We start from the raw sequence: 14953 nt of genomic DNA, 5'->3' as shown, positions 1-14953 counted from the left end.
TACAGGTCTGTGCTTCCAATTTAAGTTTTTAATTCCTGGGTGCGCAATGGCGTAGTTGCTAACAACGCAAAGGTTGGTGGTAGAATTTGCCACAGAAAGGTCTAGCAATCTGTTCTCGCAAAGACTTGTTAGGCGTTGCATTGTTGAGTTCCAACTCTTAGTGACCCCACATACACCGAAAGGATACCTTGTCCAATCCTGCGCCGTTTTCAAAATCCTGTCAATCCACGGCAGTGAGTCCTCATCTTTTGTACTTTGCCAGTCCCTCCTGGTAACATCTAGATACAGTCCATCCTCATTCTAAAGAGTACTGGCTGAGCAAGGTGTAAGGTCTGGTTTCACTCATCTTTTCAGAAGGTCCCTTCCCTCTCCTTCTTTCCTCTGCCTTACCACCTTAATAAACCTTTTTCACTTGAGGGTGGGAGGAGAAGAGCATTGGCTGTACTTTGAAGATGCATATGAGGCAAGGAGGCATTCCTTAAGCATCAAAGTGAAAAGTTTTGCTTTATAACACTAAAGAGGTCTGTTGCAGGAGAATTGCCCAGTACTAACCTTGAGAATGGGAATCTCCGAACACTTGATTGTGCTCATGCAAAATCTATACTGGACCAAGAAGCAGTAGTCAGAAGAGAGCAAGGAAATACCGCATGGTTCAAAATCAGGAGAAAAGTGCATCAAGGATGCATCCTGTCTCCATACCTTTTCAATCTATTTGCAGAAGAGTTAATTCTGGAAAGGGCTTTATGAGAGGAAATGTGGCCTGAGAATTGGAGGAAGACTCATCAACATTATGCAGTTGATATAACCTTGCTTGCCAAAACTGAGGAAGACCTGAAGAATTTGTTGTAGAAGGTCAAGGCCTGTCATCTTCAATATGGAATTGAAGTTCAGTATCAAGAAGACAAAGATTCTCACCACAGAGCCAATTGGAGGTACCGTACTAGATGAAGAAACGATTGAGGTTGTTAATTTCAGCTTGCTGGGCTCCGCAATCAACACTCTTGGCATCAACAGTCAGGAAATCAAAAGACAAATTGCATTAGGGTAATCTGCTGTTAGGGAGTGCTCCAAAGTGCTAGAGAACAATGATGTCACTCTAGAGATTAAGGTGAGCCAGATTTAGGCCATTGTCTTCACAGTTACTTGCTATGCATCAGAGAGCTGGATAATGACTAAGGATGACAGAATTATTGCTTCCAAGAGAACATACAGGTCTGTCTTGGATAGAGTGAAACCAAGCTTCTCCTTGGAGGCAAGGATTTTGAAGCTCTGTTTGACATTATTTTGGCTGTGTGGCCAGGACGGACCAGTCCCTGGAGAAGGACATCATGCTTGGAAGGGTGGAGTGTCAGCACAGGAGAGGAAGAGCCCAGATGACATGGATTGACAGTAACTGGGGTAATGAGAGTAAGTGTGTCAGAGACAGTGGGACTGGCTCAGGATAGGACAAGGTTCAGAGCAATTTTATATAGGGTCACTATGAGTTATAAACTACTCAGTGGTACATAACAACATACATACATAGTTCCTATCAGTGTTATTCCTAATTTGTTATGACCTACAAATACCTTTGCATAGTCAATAAAACACAAGTAAATGCATTTCTAATATTTTCAGCCAAGATCCATCTGACATCTGAAATTATATCCTTTGTTGTCATGGCCTCTTCTGAACGGAGCTTGAATTTCTGGCAATTTCCAGTCAATGTACTGTGCCAGCCATTTTAAAATAATCTTCAGCAAGATTTTACTTGCATGTGGTAGTAATGAGAGAGTTTGGTAATTTCTAGAGTCTATCGAATCGCCCTTTGTGGAATGGAACAAATAGCTGTATTCCAAGTTTTTTTGGCACAGACTACTGAACACATCCAGGCAGAGCTGCATCAATTTTTTGAACCATGTCAACTGGTGTTCCATCAGTTCCCAGGGCATCTTTTTTATCAATGCCTTCAGTGTAGCATGAACTTCTTCATTACCATTGGCTCTTCATCATATGCTACTTCCTGAAGTAGCTCAGGATTAATGTTCACTAATTTTTTTAGGTGCAGTGTCTCTCTATTCCTTCCATCGTCTTTTGATGCTTCCTGCATCAGAATCCTTTAATAAAGCAACAATACAAGGCTTGAATTTGTTCTATAGTTCCTTCACTTTTAGAAATACTGAGTGTTCTTCACTTTTCAGTTTTCTAACTCCAGCTCTTCAGACATTGTATTATACTACTTTGCTTTGTCTTCTCCAGCTGCTCTTTGTAATATTAATCTCATTTTTTCTCTCACTTCAGCATTTTTTACCTTTGTTTTGGCCTTTACGTTTTAATAAAAGGTTTGAGTCTCCTCTGACATTCATTTTGGTCTCTGCTTCTCCCCCTCCGTTTTTTTATTATTAATTTTAATGAAAGTTTATGGAGACTTTGGATTTCCATTCATTGTTGCACTTTTCTCCCTTCCCACCCCTCTTCCTCGGTTCCCTCTTCTCTTTGAAAAGTAAAAATCTTTCATTGTTATACAATCCCTCCCCCAAAGTCCACTCCACTATGCAGTCTTCATTCTGGACTCCTGTCATGACAGTAATAACTACACCTTAAAATCTTTTAAGGTTTTGGGCAATGAGCATTCTAGGTCTTCATGCTGGAAATGGATGTTGTGGAAACTATATAATCTTTGAACTTCATCAATAAATATTTCAAATCTTGTTTTCCCCAAGGTTGTATTCTTTGTATATTGCAGGTTGTTGATTAGTCTTCCTCTAATCCTGATGCTGTATTATTTTTTAGTCTAGTTTTTCAAATTGTTCAGCATACAGATTAGTAGAATGAAAAGCTACAGCTCTGATAATACACTTTTCCTATTCTTAAACACATACAGTATCCTTTTCTGTTCATGCAACTAAGTGCCTTTAGGTCTATGTATAGTTTCTCCAGTACAATTAAGTTGTTGTGGAATTCCCATTTCCCCACAGTGTTATCCATACCATATATTAGGATCAACACCGTAGAATGATTTTACATAATAAGACACAGGTAAACACCTTTCTGGTATTTTGTGCTTTCAAAGACATTATTAATCTAACTCATCAGGAATGAGATCCCATTTTTCACATTCACTTCTGAATCTACCCTGAATTTCTGGCAATTCTCTCAATGTACAACTATTTTTTAACTCTGTTCAGCAAAATTATATTGTTTTAGTACTGTCATACTAATGATACTGTATGATATTTTCACACTCTGTTGGATGATCTTCCTTTGGACAAGACATAAATACTCTTCCAGTTAAAGGGCCACATAGTTGCCTTCCAAATTTCTTGACACAGACAAGCGAGTACTTCCAGTTGCATGCAATTTTTGACTCATCTTACTCGATATTCCATCAACTCTTGAAGGGGTTTTTGGTATGTTGTAGTTTTGGTTGGGTTGGTTTGTTTCCGATGCCACTGAACAGTTGTTAGAACAGAGCAAGGAAACACTGCGTGGTTCAAAATTAGGAAAGTGTGTCAGGGATGCAACCTGTCTCTATACCTTTTCAATCTTTATGCAGAACAGATCATCTAGGAGGCTGGACTATATGAGGAGGAAAGTGGTATGAGGATTGGAGGAAGACATATCAACAACCTACAAAATGCAGATGATAGAACTTTACTTGCTGAAACTGACAAGGACCTGAAGCATTTGTTGCAGAAGATCAAACACTGCAGTATTCAATATGGACTGAATCAAGAAGACAAAGATTTTCCCCATAGGGCCAATTGGCAGCACCATGACAGATGAAGAGATTGAGGTTGTTAACAATTAACAGCTTGCTTGGCTCCACAATCAACACTCTTGGCACGAGCAATCAGGAAATCAAAAGACTAATTGCTTTGGGGAAGTATGCTGTCTGGGACCTCTCCAGAGTGCTGAGGAGCAAAGATGTCAGTCTAGAGACTAGTATGTGCCTGATCCAAGCCATAGTTTTCACAATTACATGCTATGCATCAGAAAGCTGGACAATGACTAAGGATGACAGAAGAAGAACTGATGTCTTTGATTTGTGGTGCTGAAGAAGAATCTTGAAAATACCATGGAGTCCCTGGAGAACAAACAGGTCTGTCTTGGAAAGGGTAAAACCAAGTTTTAGGCACATGGCCAGGAGGGACCAGTCCTTAGAGAAGGACGTCATCATGGGAAGGGTAAAGGGACATCCCAGGAAAGGAAGACCCCAGATGAGATAGATGGACATATTAACTGGGGCAATGGGGTTAAGTGTGTCAGTCAGTGAGACTGGCTCAGGATAGGCAGGCTTCAGAGCCATTGTACATAGGGTCACTGTGAGTCGCAGGCACCTAGGTGGCACATAAAAACAATGCCATCAGTACAGCCTGGACATCTTCTTTTAATACCATTGCTTCTTGATCATATGCTGTCTTCTGAAATAAATGAATGTTGACCAATTCTTTTTTTATATAGTGACTCCTATGTATTCTCTTTTTAAAACTTTTTATATCATACAATATGCTGTCCAAAGAGTCCTTCAGTGTTGCAACTTGAAGCTAGAATTTTTTTTCTCCTGGTCCTTCAGCTTAAGAAATGCCCAGAGTGCTCTTATTTTTTTGGTTTTATAACTGTAAGTTATTTTCACTTTTCATAATAATAGTTTTGGTTTTCTGATATTTGATTTCTTTTACTTCATTCTTTCTTTTCTTTTGGAGCAAAGCTTTCTAGTCTTTAAGACTGATATCCATTTTAGGCTGGTCCGATGGTAGTGGGTTATCAGAAGCTATTAGTTTGCTTGGCTCCACAATCAACACTCTTGGCACCAGCAGCCAGGAAATTAAAAGACATATTGCCATGGGAAAGTCTGCTGTTAGGGACCTCTCTAAAGTACTTAGAAGCCAAAGGTGCATCTGGTACAGGCCATGGTCTTTGCAATCACTTGTTATGCATCAGAGAGCTGGACAATGACCAAGGAGGCTAGGAGAATTGTTGCTTTTGAGCTTTGGTGTTGGAGAAGAGTGCTGAAGGTGCCATGGACTGCTAAGAGAACAGATTTAACCTGGAGAGGGTTAAACCGAGCTGCTCCTTGGAGGCAAGGATTCTGAGGCTTCGTCTGACATACTTTAGTCATGTTGTAAGAACAGAAAGGTCCTTGGAGAGGGACATCATGCATGGGAGGGTAGAGGGCAGGGGCAGGAGGGGAAGGCCCTCTGGGAGATGGATTGATTCAGTGACTGGGGTAATCGGGATGAGTGTGTCGGAGGCAATGAGATTGGCACAGGACAGAGCAGAGTTTAGAGCTGTTGTACATAGGGTTACTCTGAGTCGCAAGCGACTCGACGGCACATAACAACAACAACATTAACATTAGTGCAACTAAAGTTGGGATGCAATCCCCCACTGCTGAATTTGACTGGCTTTACAAAAAAAAAAATCCATTTTGGCCATTTCTTTCTTTCCTGTCTTTTTAATGAGATTTGACTTTCTTCACATGTGATGTCCTTTATGTCATCTCACAACTGATCTGGTCTTCGATGTGTTAAATGTATTCTTCAGCTGGTCACTAAATTCAGGTGGAATATACTCAATGTCATACTTTAACTCTCATGGACTTTTCACTTTCTTCAATTTATAACTTGTATACAAGCAACTGATGTCTGTTCCACAGCCATCCTAGAAAACTCTACAGAACAATTCTGTTCTGTCACATGGGGTGAATCTGAACTGAAATCCATTCCCCAATATCTGTCAACTACAATCTCTTATACTGTTAACTCCAAGGTTGGTGGTTTGCATTTACTCAGAAGCACTACAAAAGACACCTTGCAATCAATCTACGTCCTAAAGATGAGAAACTCTTTTCAGAACACTTTGACACTGACACACACCAGCCTAATTATCATGAAATGGGTGTCTTAATATACCACATGAGACCCATCATTCTCTCAAGAAACTTGGGGTGGCATGACCAAAACCCAAAGAAGTATGCTCCATGTGGCCCAGCATTCTTGTGGAATGTAAACTGTTGAATATAATTATCTACTGAAAAACTGAAAGCTCTCTAAACTCAAATGTCTTGGTTCTTTCTTGTAAGCTATTGGAATAAATTACAAAAAAAAAATATTCCTAAAGCTCACTACAGTAAGTAAATTCTGCCTGAAACTTAGGCACAAAGATTAGAGAAAGAGAATTAGAGAAAGAGAACAAAAAAACTGTACACACAAAATTTTCAAACATCACAACAAAAAAATAAAGTTCCAACAGAAGCTTCTTCTTAAAATGTGTATTTTTAGAATTTTAATGCTTACAATTTAAACAGTCTTAATACAATGGTTTTCATCTAACAGTATATTACAGAATAATGTGAAAATGATTTTCATTGTAAACCATGAAAATGGAATTAATACCTGCAGTGTCAAAGTCACCAACTTGTCACCTTTTCCAGTCACAGAATCCCAGCACATTGTACAAACAATGCCTTTGGCTCTTACAGCCTAGTTCCTATGATGGATAAATTCAGAGAACAGGGCATTTTCATAAAAAATAAAATTCTAAAATCAGGTAGGCTTTATTTTAAAAATCACAGTTGAAAGAAAAACATTTACATTAGTACAATCTTTTATACAAAGTAGTACCATTGTTCATTTTACATACACATTTGGAGTGTTTCTTTAATTCCACTTTGTAACTCAGTTTTAGTTGAAACACCAAAGAAAACTGCATAGAAGCCTTGTGAGTGTTTTCTCTCTAACTCTAAGGGATCTCCACTCTGTATGAACTAAGACTCAGTAACAGAGGAATCCGACCCACACTGGGCTGGCTGGGTTGGCCATGTGACTGTAGGTAGAACTCATTTTCAGATTAAATACAATAGTTTCCACATTAAAACCAAAAGAGTTATAATTTTTCCAATCATAGGAGACCCTATGAAATTCACAAAAATTATAACTGATTTTTTTCCTCATTTGCTATTATTTACATGTTTCACAAGTATTTGCAAAATGGCTGCATATTCTTTGCTGTTTAAACATTCAAAATCTGGCTTTACAATTATTTAACAATTGTGACAACCTTATCAACAAAACCAGCCTGTCTCAAACACAAGAACCTTACTTTAAAACACAACAAAAATCCAATTTCAGCCTTTCAGTTAGATTTATGGTGAATACTAAGAGGAAAAAATAGAGTACTGGAGGATATTTTTCTTTAGTCTTTAAAAAAAGGGTGTGTAAAAAAAAGGGGGGGGTGAGAAGAGAAACACCTGAGTAACTTCGATTTCAAAAGATCTTTTGGATAATTGTTTGTCAGGTATCGAGTCTAAGACTCAAAGCAACTCCATGAACAGTGGATCTGAACTGTTGCCCTATCCTGTGCCATCCTCATCATTTCTGAAATACTTGAACCCATCGTTATAATCACTGTCAACCCAGCTCAATGAGGGCCTGTTGTTGTTGCTGCTGTTGATTTCCTTCGAGTCAAGCACGACTCTTAGCGACTATGAACAAAAGGCTTGAAGCCCCTCTGCAACTATCAACATTTATCAAAGTTCATAGGCAATGAGGGTCGGGAGAGGGGAGTAAACCTATAATAAACGTTATTCTATTAAATTATCAGACAAAAAGAAATAAAAACCATTTTGTGTTTTCCCTTAATTTTCTTCCTCTAAATTATATCTAATTACAGGATGTCAAAATGGGCATGGAACCCACATATATAAATCAACAGATATAACTTAAACATTGAGTCCTATCCGAGTTTCAGAAGTTGGGAGAAAAAGCCACATTGTTCGTTGAAGAAGGATATGCTGTCTTGGCTTAGAGGCCAACAACATGAATTCGTTAGTCTTCTCACAGAAAATATAATTTCAAAGATCCCTTCATTCTTAAGACTTGACAGATGTGTAGAGAAATCTTCAATTTTTGTAACTTAAAAAACCTTATTTTTAGAAATTCTAAACTATCATTTTTATTTTAAATTCTCATTTTTCTAACAAGTTGACAAGTTTATTAGTTTTCAACAGCATATGAGGAAGATAAATTTTTGAAAAGTTTAAAGATTCTTTTTTTTACATACTTTTCCCATCTATACAAGTGAATAAGACATGAGAGGAAGAAAAAAAAAAATTACATGGCCTTTATTTGTTGGCTAAGTTAGACGATAACACACAGAATACTGAAAGCGAATGACCCGTTAGGTATTTTTAGAGCTGCACCTCTTTTTCCTCACTTGGCCAGTCTCCACAGCCCTGGCCTACGCTCTGTTCTCTTTAAGCGCCCCACATCTCAGTTATGCTCATGGGGCTTCACCACATCCACTTGCATTATTTTTTGAAGTTCAATTCCAACCAACTTTGCCTGTAAATTAATAGTACTCTATTGTATATGTACAAAAATACATTGCTTTGGAAAGCTGGAAAAGGCTTAAAACATACAACACTTATTTACAAGCTGTGACTTTCACACCAATAAAAACAAACACACATTTATTTTGTCCTTGATTTTTGGTGCAACTTATACATCAACATTTTATTAGTTTTACTTTTAAAAATAATAAATCAACCATATATACATTTAAATTTATAACCGAAAGCAAATAAATCTGTTGGTATGATGTGACTGCGATTTACTGGAGCAGCAGAGGTGAAATTCCAGGACTTCATCTTTCTACCAGATCAGAAGGACCCTTGTGAACTGCCTCTTTCCCACCTAATCTTCATTTTAAATGAAGATTAAATCTTAATTTTTAAGGTGCAAAAGAAAAATGATTAAACTAGTCTTTACACGTAATTTTAACTATACAAAAGTGAAAGAAAAGCAACATGACATATTAATCCCACATATATAATGACAATTAAAATAAATATATATTTAATTCCAAGTGCTTACGATAGTCAGTCAACTTTATGGGGGGTGGGGGGAAAACAAAGTTCCAGAAAAATTTATTCTTAAATCATTTAAATGTCAAGTTATTCCTTATGCCCTGGTCTAGTCTTTTAAATGTACCTTTTAAATGGCTCCAGAAGACCCACTGAGGCTGCTCGTAGACCCTCCAGGTCCTCCTCATTCTGCTGTCCCAAGGCACAGAGGGGTTAGCTCCCACCCCCCACCCCACCCCCTGCCCACCCATCCCCACCCTACCCACCTGCCCTGAAAAGGACCTTCTAGTTGTTTTCTGGGAAAATAGAAGTGTGTTTCCCAGAAAACACAACTAGGTGATCTGGGGTCCAGGATTCACAAATCCACCCAGAAACAGAAATGGGACGGCATGTGACCAGAAGGCACGCCTGCCTCCCTTACAGGCCTGCAAGGTCTGCTGGATGTACACCTTTAAGGACAGAGCAACTACATTCAGCTCAAGGAAACCAATCAGAAATGACTCCATGAGCTGCAAGTGGTTACTGTGCAGGCTCTGGGAGACCCAGCAGGACGCCATCACAGGACTGGGGGAGAGAAAGAAATGAATAATTTCATATTATTACAAGATGAAAAGGACAACTCAACTCAGTTGCACCAGCTGTACTGTACACTGAAATCCTCTGACATGTCCATGACCACAAAGTCACCAAGTCCGGCTAGAGCAGAATGTTAACCATGGAGAACAGTCAAGTCCTTATCCTTTAAAGTGCATTCATCTCCATCTGGACGTTTGCTCCGTGACCTTCAGCGTGGTCATGTGACACTGACCTCTAAGACATGGTCTTCCTTGCTGGGGATGACAAAGACCTGCATGCCAGTACTGGAGTTGAAGACCTGGCCGGGAGGGAAGGCCTGGAGCCGGGGCATGGGCAGGCCTCTGTGCTCAGTGCTGGAGGCTGAGTGCACACTACCCCGGCTCTTGATGCTGCTGCTGTCCACCGCATCATCTACATGCTTGTCCACTGACAGGTTGTCATTCTCGATCCAGCTATCTGCAAAGCACACACAGTAAGTCCTAGTCACATCACTGTCTTGTTGTTGTTGTTGTTGTTATATGCCATCAAGTAACCTGCAATTCACAGGAACCCTACAGCTCTTAACCCTGTCGTATCTTGAATCAATCTCACCATCCCCCAAGAAAAGTCTAGCCCCACAAAGCCCAACTCTTGCCTGGAAAAAGAATACTAGAACACAGAGAGAATATCCAAAATCAGTACCATGGTGGTTTTACCACTGACGACAAGCTGCCAGTTCTTCAACCTATTCTTTACCATTTCTCCTCACGATACTATCAGTCACCCAAACATATAACTGAAAACAATCTCCTGAAGTTCTTACCTGCGTCCAGCTGTGAGGAGTGGGCTGAGTGATGGGGAAGGTATTTAAACAATCTGACATCAGGGAAAGGCAGGTGTCCCGCAAAGAGGGGCATCACTTCCATGTGGACACGGTGGGTAGCCTGTGCAGTCACCGGCATGGAGAGGACACCAGAGCTCTTCCCACACACTGCCCAGTTGCTGCTGTTGTCCACAACTGAAAAAGAGAGGAGGAAGTCATGGGTGATCCAAACGGCACTTCAACATTTAGTCCAAAAGACCCACTACTCCTGAGTCACTTCAGACTCACAGGAAGCCTCCGGCTGCGGCTTCTACGGCTGTAAGTCTTTAAGGGAAGAAACTGACATCATCTTTATTCCATGGAACAGCTGGTGGATTTGAACAACTGATCTCTTGGTTAGCAGTGCAACCTGTAGAGTACTATGTCACAGTCCCAAAACAGGAATCATAAATAACAGTTCTCACACTCAGCAGTAAGGGAGCCATGACTGTAAAGTAAAATACATATTTCAACATCTAATCATTAGGCTCTAAGATGAAGCATACACATTTAAGTAACTACAGTAATGAGCCCTGGTGGTAGAATGGTTAAACACTTAGCTACTAACCAAAAGGACAGCAGCTGAACCTATCCTGCAGCTCAGTAGGAGAAAGGCCCAGCAACTTCATTCCATTAGGATTACAGCCAAGGAAACTCTGATCTGCCACAGGTGGTCACTGCTTTGTTCGGTGTCACTGACCTGACAACAACTCACAGCGACCCTATGAAACAGGTCTAAACTTTGCTTCATCCTGTGCAATCAGCACCATCCCAGATACACTTGGGTCCACTGTTACAGTCACTGTGTTTATCTATGTTATTGAGCATCTTTCTCTCATTTGCTGACTCTCCACCTTTCCAAGCATGGTGTCTTTTTCCAAGGGCTGGCGCTGAAATCAACTTGGCACAAATTGTTTAAAAACGAAGATAAATATTTCAGCCTAACATTCTAGTTTAGACTGGATCATGCTAGATGAACAGGGGAAACAATTTTTTTCCCTCTAAAATTAATATGATAGGAAATCTGAAAACTGAAGTGTTTCAACAGCAGAGTTATTCTGGCTATTAATAAGCCTGTTAAATACTCGGGTAGTACAGTATAGTGGCTCAACCTGGTAAGGGGCAGCATCAATGACAAAGGGGTCTGGATCCTGGCTGTCACATGGACAAGTCTCTTAAGGTGTCTCGGGCCAGGTGCCATTCTGCTAAAGTGAGAAGGCTGCCATCATTACAGGGCTGATTTTTCAGAAAGAACAGTGAAGATGTACATAAAGTACTCCGAAGAGCTACTAGTCCATTAAAGATCCTTAACATCTAACATTTGTTAGAATAATCATTTAATTCTGTGTAAAAGAACTTAACCAAGCTTCCTGGGGACCAGTCCTGGAGTTACATAAATATGCAGGACTGGATACCTGTCCTCAGAAAACAAATGAACTAGCAGAAGAAAGCGTGGCTCTCCCATTATGGAGACAGAGAATAACAGGCCAGGAATGTGAATGAGAAGCTTTGTGAACAACAAAAAAGAAGTCATGAAAGGTCCTGTGGATGAAGGAGAGGACACTGAAAACAGCAAAAGGCAGAAAAGGTTGGAGCAGCCTACAGGGGAAAGGCACCAAAGCATGTTCTCAAAGTGTGATGCTTAAGGGACCCATGGCTCAAAGCTGTTCTCATATTCCTGCTTTTCCAAGATGCTGATATTTGCACTGGCGTTTTTAAAACTGTGGCAGGTGGATAGCTCTGTAAGACAGCTGCAGGAATCACCACCACCAACTTGCACTCAAACCAGCAACTGTTTCTTAAGAATATCCTTCAAAATACAATCAAAATGATTGAGTTTATTTAATCTAATGCTGAGTAAATTCTGTTTGCAATTATTATTCTAAAATGATTATACAAGAAATTATGTGAATAACAGCACAGGGTAATGGTGTCCCTCAGGCAAGCCAACAGGTGCCATCTTACACACCTGCAGGATGCCATTATGGCTCCAGTTACTGGGCCCATGACTCACTCCATTTCCCCAGTGCCTGCAGACCCTCTACTGTTTTCCATGTTTTGTGTAACATGTGAAGATTCTTACAATGAAGGCTATAATCAAGATGCAGAATTCCAGGACAGAAGGTGGCCTTTGTGTTACTCCTTTATAATCAACACACACACACACACATCCTGACCCCTGTCAGCCACTGATCTACTCTCCATCCCTATGATTTTGTCATTGTGAGGTTTTGTGTGATCATACAACATGGAACCTTATGAGGATGGCTTTGTTTCCTCAAGTAGCCGTCATCATTGCTGTTATGTGCCACAGAGTCAACTATGACTCACAGCGACTCTATGAACAATGGCTCTGAGCCCTGCCCCGTTCTGAGTCAACCTTCTTATCACATCACACCTGACCCCACTGCCACAGTCACTGTGTCAATCCATTTCATCCAGGCCTTTCTCTCCGGCACTGACCCTATATACCCTTCCAAGCATGATGTGCTTCTCCAACGACTCTACACCTACCTTCGTACATCAGTTTCGTTGTAAAGTACTCATCCGATTCTGTCAGTGCTTCATCTTTGTCCACCTCCAAGAGGTCTGAGAGGCGTGTGATCGACACCTCCAGGGAGCAGAGTGAGCCCGTTTTACAGTATTCCATTCCCAAAGGAGGTAATATTTCAGCTTTTACATTATACAATGTCTGGACAAGAAAGAAAGACAAGGACAAAGTGAATATATTTAAACAATATTTAAGGCAAACATGGCGCTACCACCAGATGGGCAAGAACTGACATTGATATCCGCTTGCTCAGCCGCTGTGGTTTAGGCTCGTCAGGAAGTAACTGGGACTCTTCCTCTCATCAAGCCCACTTCAGGCACATACTCCTGGGAAGTCTTAGCTCAAGGGCTTTAAAGCTTTATAACATTTTTCAAGTACACACAATAGAAGAAAGATTATTACAATGACTATCTTTTTATTTGCCTATCTCTCAGATTTAATGGTTATCCAAACTTTGGTTAAATGGTTATCTACCAATCTAGTTTATTTCACCTCTGTCTACAGAAGGAGGCATTTCTAAAGAATATGGTAGGGTTTGTTTATTTGTTTTCCAAAACACAAGCCATGATCACAGCCAGCAAAATGAGAACAGCATCTTGGTAAGAACTCAACATTCAGCCCATGATCCTCTTTCTCCAGGAGCTATTGTGAGTACCTGATCACATTTGTTTCTAACATTTCATCACTGAACTGGGCACAAAGGATCAAACAGACCTGCTACCTTACAGGTGACATGAGCTTAATCACAACCCAAGGGCTGGCTGATGCTGTTGTGTGCCATCAAGTCCAAATCCCACAGCTGACCTTACAGCAAGCTGTCAGAGGCTGTAAATCGCACAAGAGGAGAATGCCCACCCTTCTCCCACGGAGCAGCTGGTGGATTTAAAACCTCATGCCTTTGGGACTGCAGCACAGCTCCTTCCCACTAGGCCACCAGAGCTCCCGGCATGCTGCTAGTTCTATTTTAAAGCTAAAATATTCCTTCACGAAATACATAAAACTTGCTATGCAACTCTATTTTAAATGGTACTCCATGGGAATTGTAAGATATTCAAAGAAAAACAACTTCAGAGTTTTAAATAACAGCATTTCTAAAGTCTAATGCCAAGATAATTTTTTTTTCTGGGTATTAATATCACAAGTTACTTAACAGTCCTTAGCTAGGCCTCTCTAAGTGATTTTCATACCAGACAGACAATATACTGTCTGGAGAAGTGAAACTTCCATAAGAAAAAGGGCCAAGTTCAGATATAAAAAGCCTTTCTGATCTCAATAGCTTCAAAGATGAGGCCCAAGGACCTTCTGTGTACTCAATGCACACACATATGACCCATCTGATCTGAAAGAAGCTCTACGGAGGAGAAAGTAAAGCAATAGCAAGTAGATGAAAGAAAGTTGCAATGATAAAGTGGCTGGTTAACAATGTTTCTGCTCCTCAGAAGAACTTTTTCTGTATTTCAAACACTATAATGGCAGAAATACAGACAATCTGGAGTGTTTCTAGCCTCCATGAAAGGAGAGTCAAAGTTATCCTTGGTGACTAGAAAGGAACTCAAAATTGCAGAATAGGGAGCTCTGGTTGCCTAGTGGAAAGGAGCTGCAACTACAAACCTAAAGGTGCACGGTTCGAATCCACCAGATGCTCTGCCGGGGGAAGGAGGAACAATCTCCTCCTGTACCAGTCAGATCTGATTTGACGGTACACTCACACAAAAATAATAAAATTTAAAAAAAAATTGCAGAGTAGTAAATCTTGGCTTGCTCCATGGACACAGCCTGCCCACTATATAACTGTTTTTCAAGGAAAGGAAGTGTTCAAAAACTAACTCAAGATGCACCAAAGACATAAAACCTAAAGGGGGTGCTAATTTATGACATGAATAGATTAGCAAATATAACCAAAAAAGCATAAACAATAGAACACACACTGATCTAAAAATTAAATCTTGTATTTAAAATCTCTACTACTTATACGGTTTTCAGTGACAGGATAATATCTATACGCATACAAGGAAGTCCAGTGAATACCACTATCATTCAAATATATGTACCAACAACCAGAGCCAAGGAAGAGGAGATAGAAGATTTTTACCAACTTTTACAATCGGAGATTGATCGAACATGCAACCAAGATGCATTG

The 14953-nt window shown here is 40.2% G+C and overlaps 1 protein-coding gene across 1 annotated transcript in view; it reads right to left on the bottom strand.

The window, feature by feature from the left end:
* Positions 1 to 9638: 9638 nt before the first annotated feature.
* TRAPPC10 (trafficking protein particle complex 10) overlaps positions 9639 to 14953 on the bottom strand; it is a 130319-nt gene continuing 125004 nt past the window's right edge. The window contains exons 21-23 of the mRNA XM_006893947.1: positions 12777 to 12954; positions 10224 to 10418; positions 9639 to 9877 (exon numbers count right to left, since the gene is read on the bottom strand). Coding sequence (XP_006894009.1) covers positions 9639 to 9877; positions 10224 to 10418; positions 12777 to 12954 — 612 coding nt within the window. The remainder of the gene's footprint in view (positions 9878 to 10223; positions 10419 to 12776; positions 12955 to 14953) is intronic.

This window comes from Elephantulus edwardii, unplaced genomic scaffold (genome assembly GCF_000299155.1).
Source record: "Elephantulus edwardii isolate Elephantulus edwardi_28Jun2011 unplaced genomic scaffold, EleEdw1.0 scaffold00133, whole genome shotgun sequence".
Classification (NCBI taxonomy): Eukaryota; Metazoa; Chordata; class Mammalia; order Macroscelidea; family Macroscelididae; genus Elephantulus; species Elephantulus edwardii.
The sequence above is the reverse complement of the archived record's forward strand: the minus strand, read 5'-3'. Positions and strand labels throughout refer to the sequence as shown.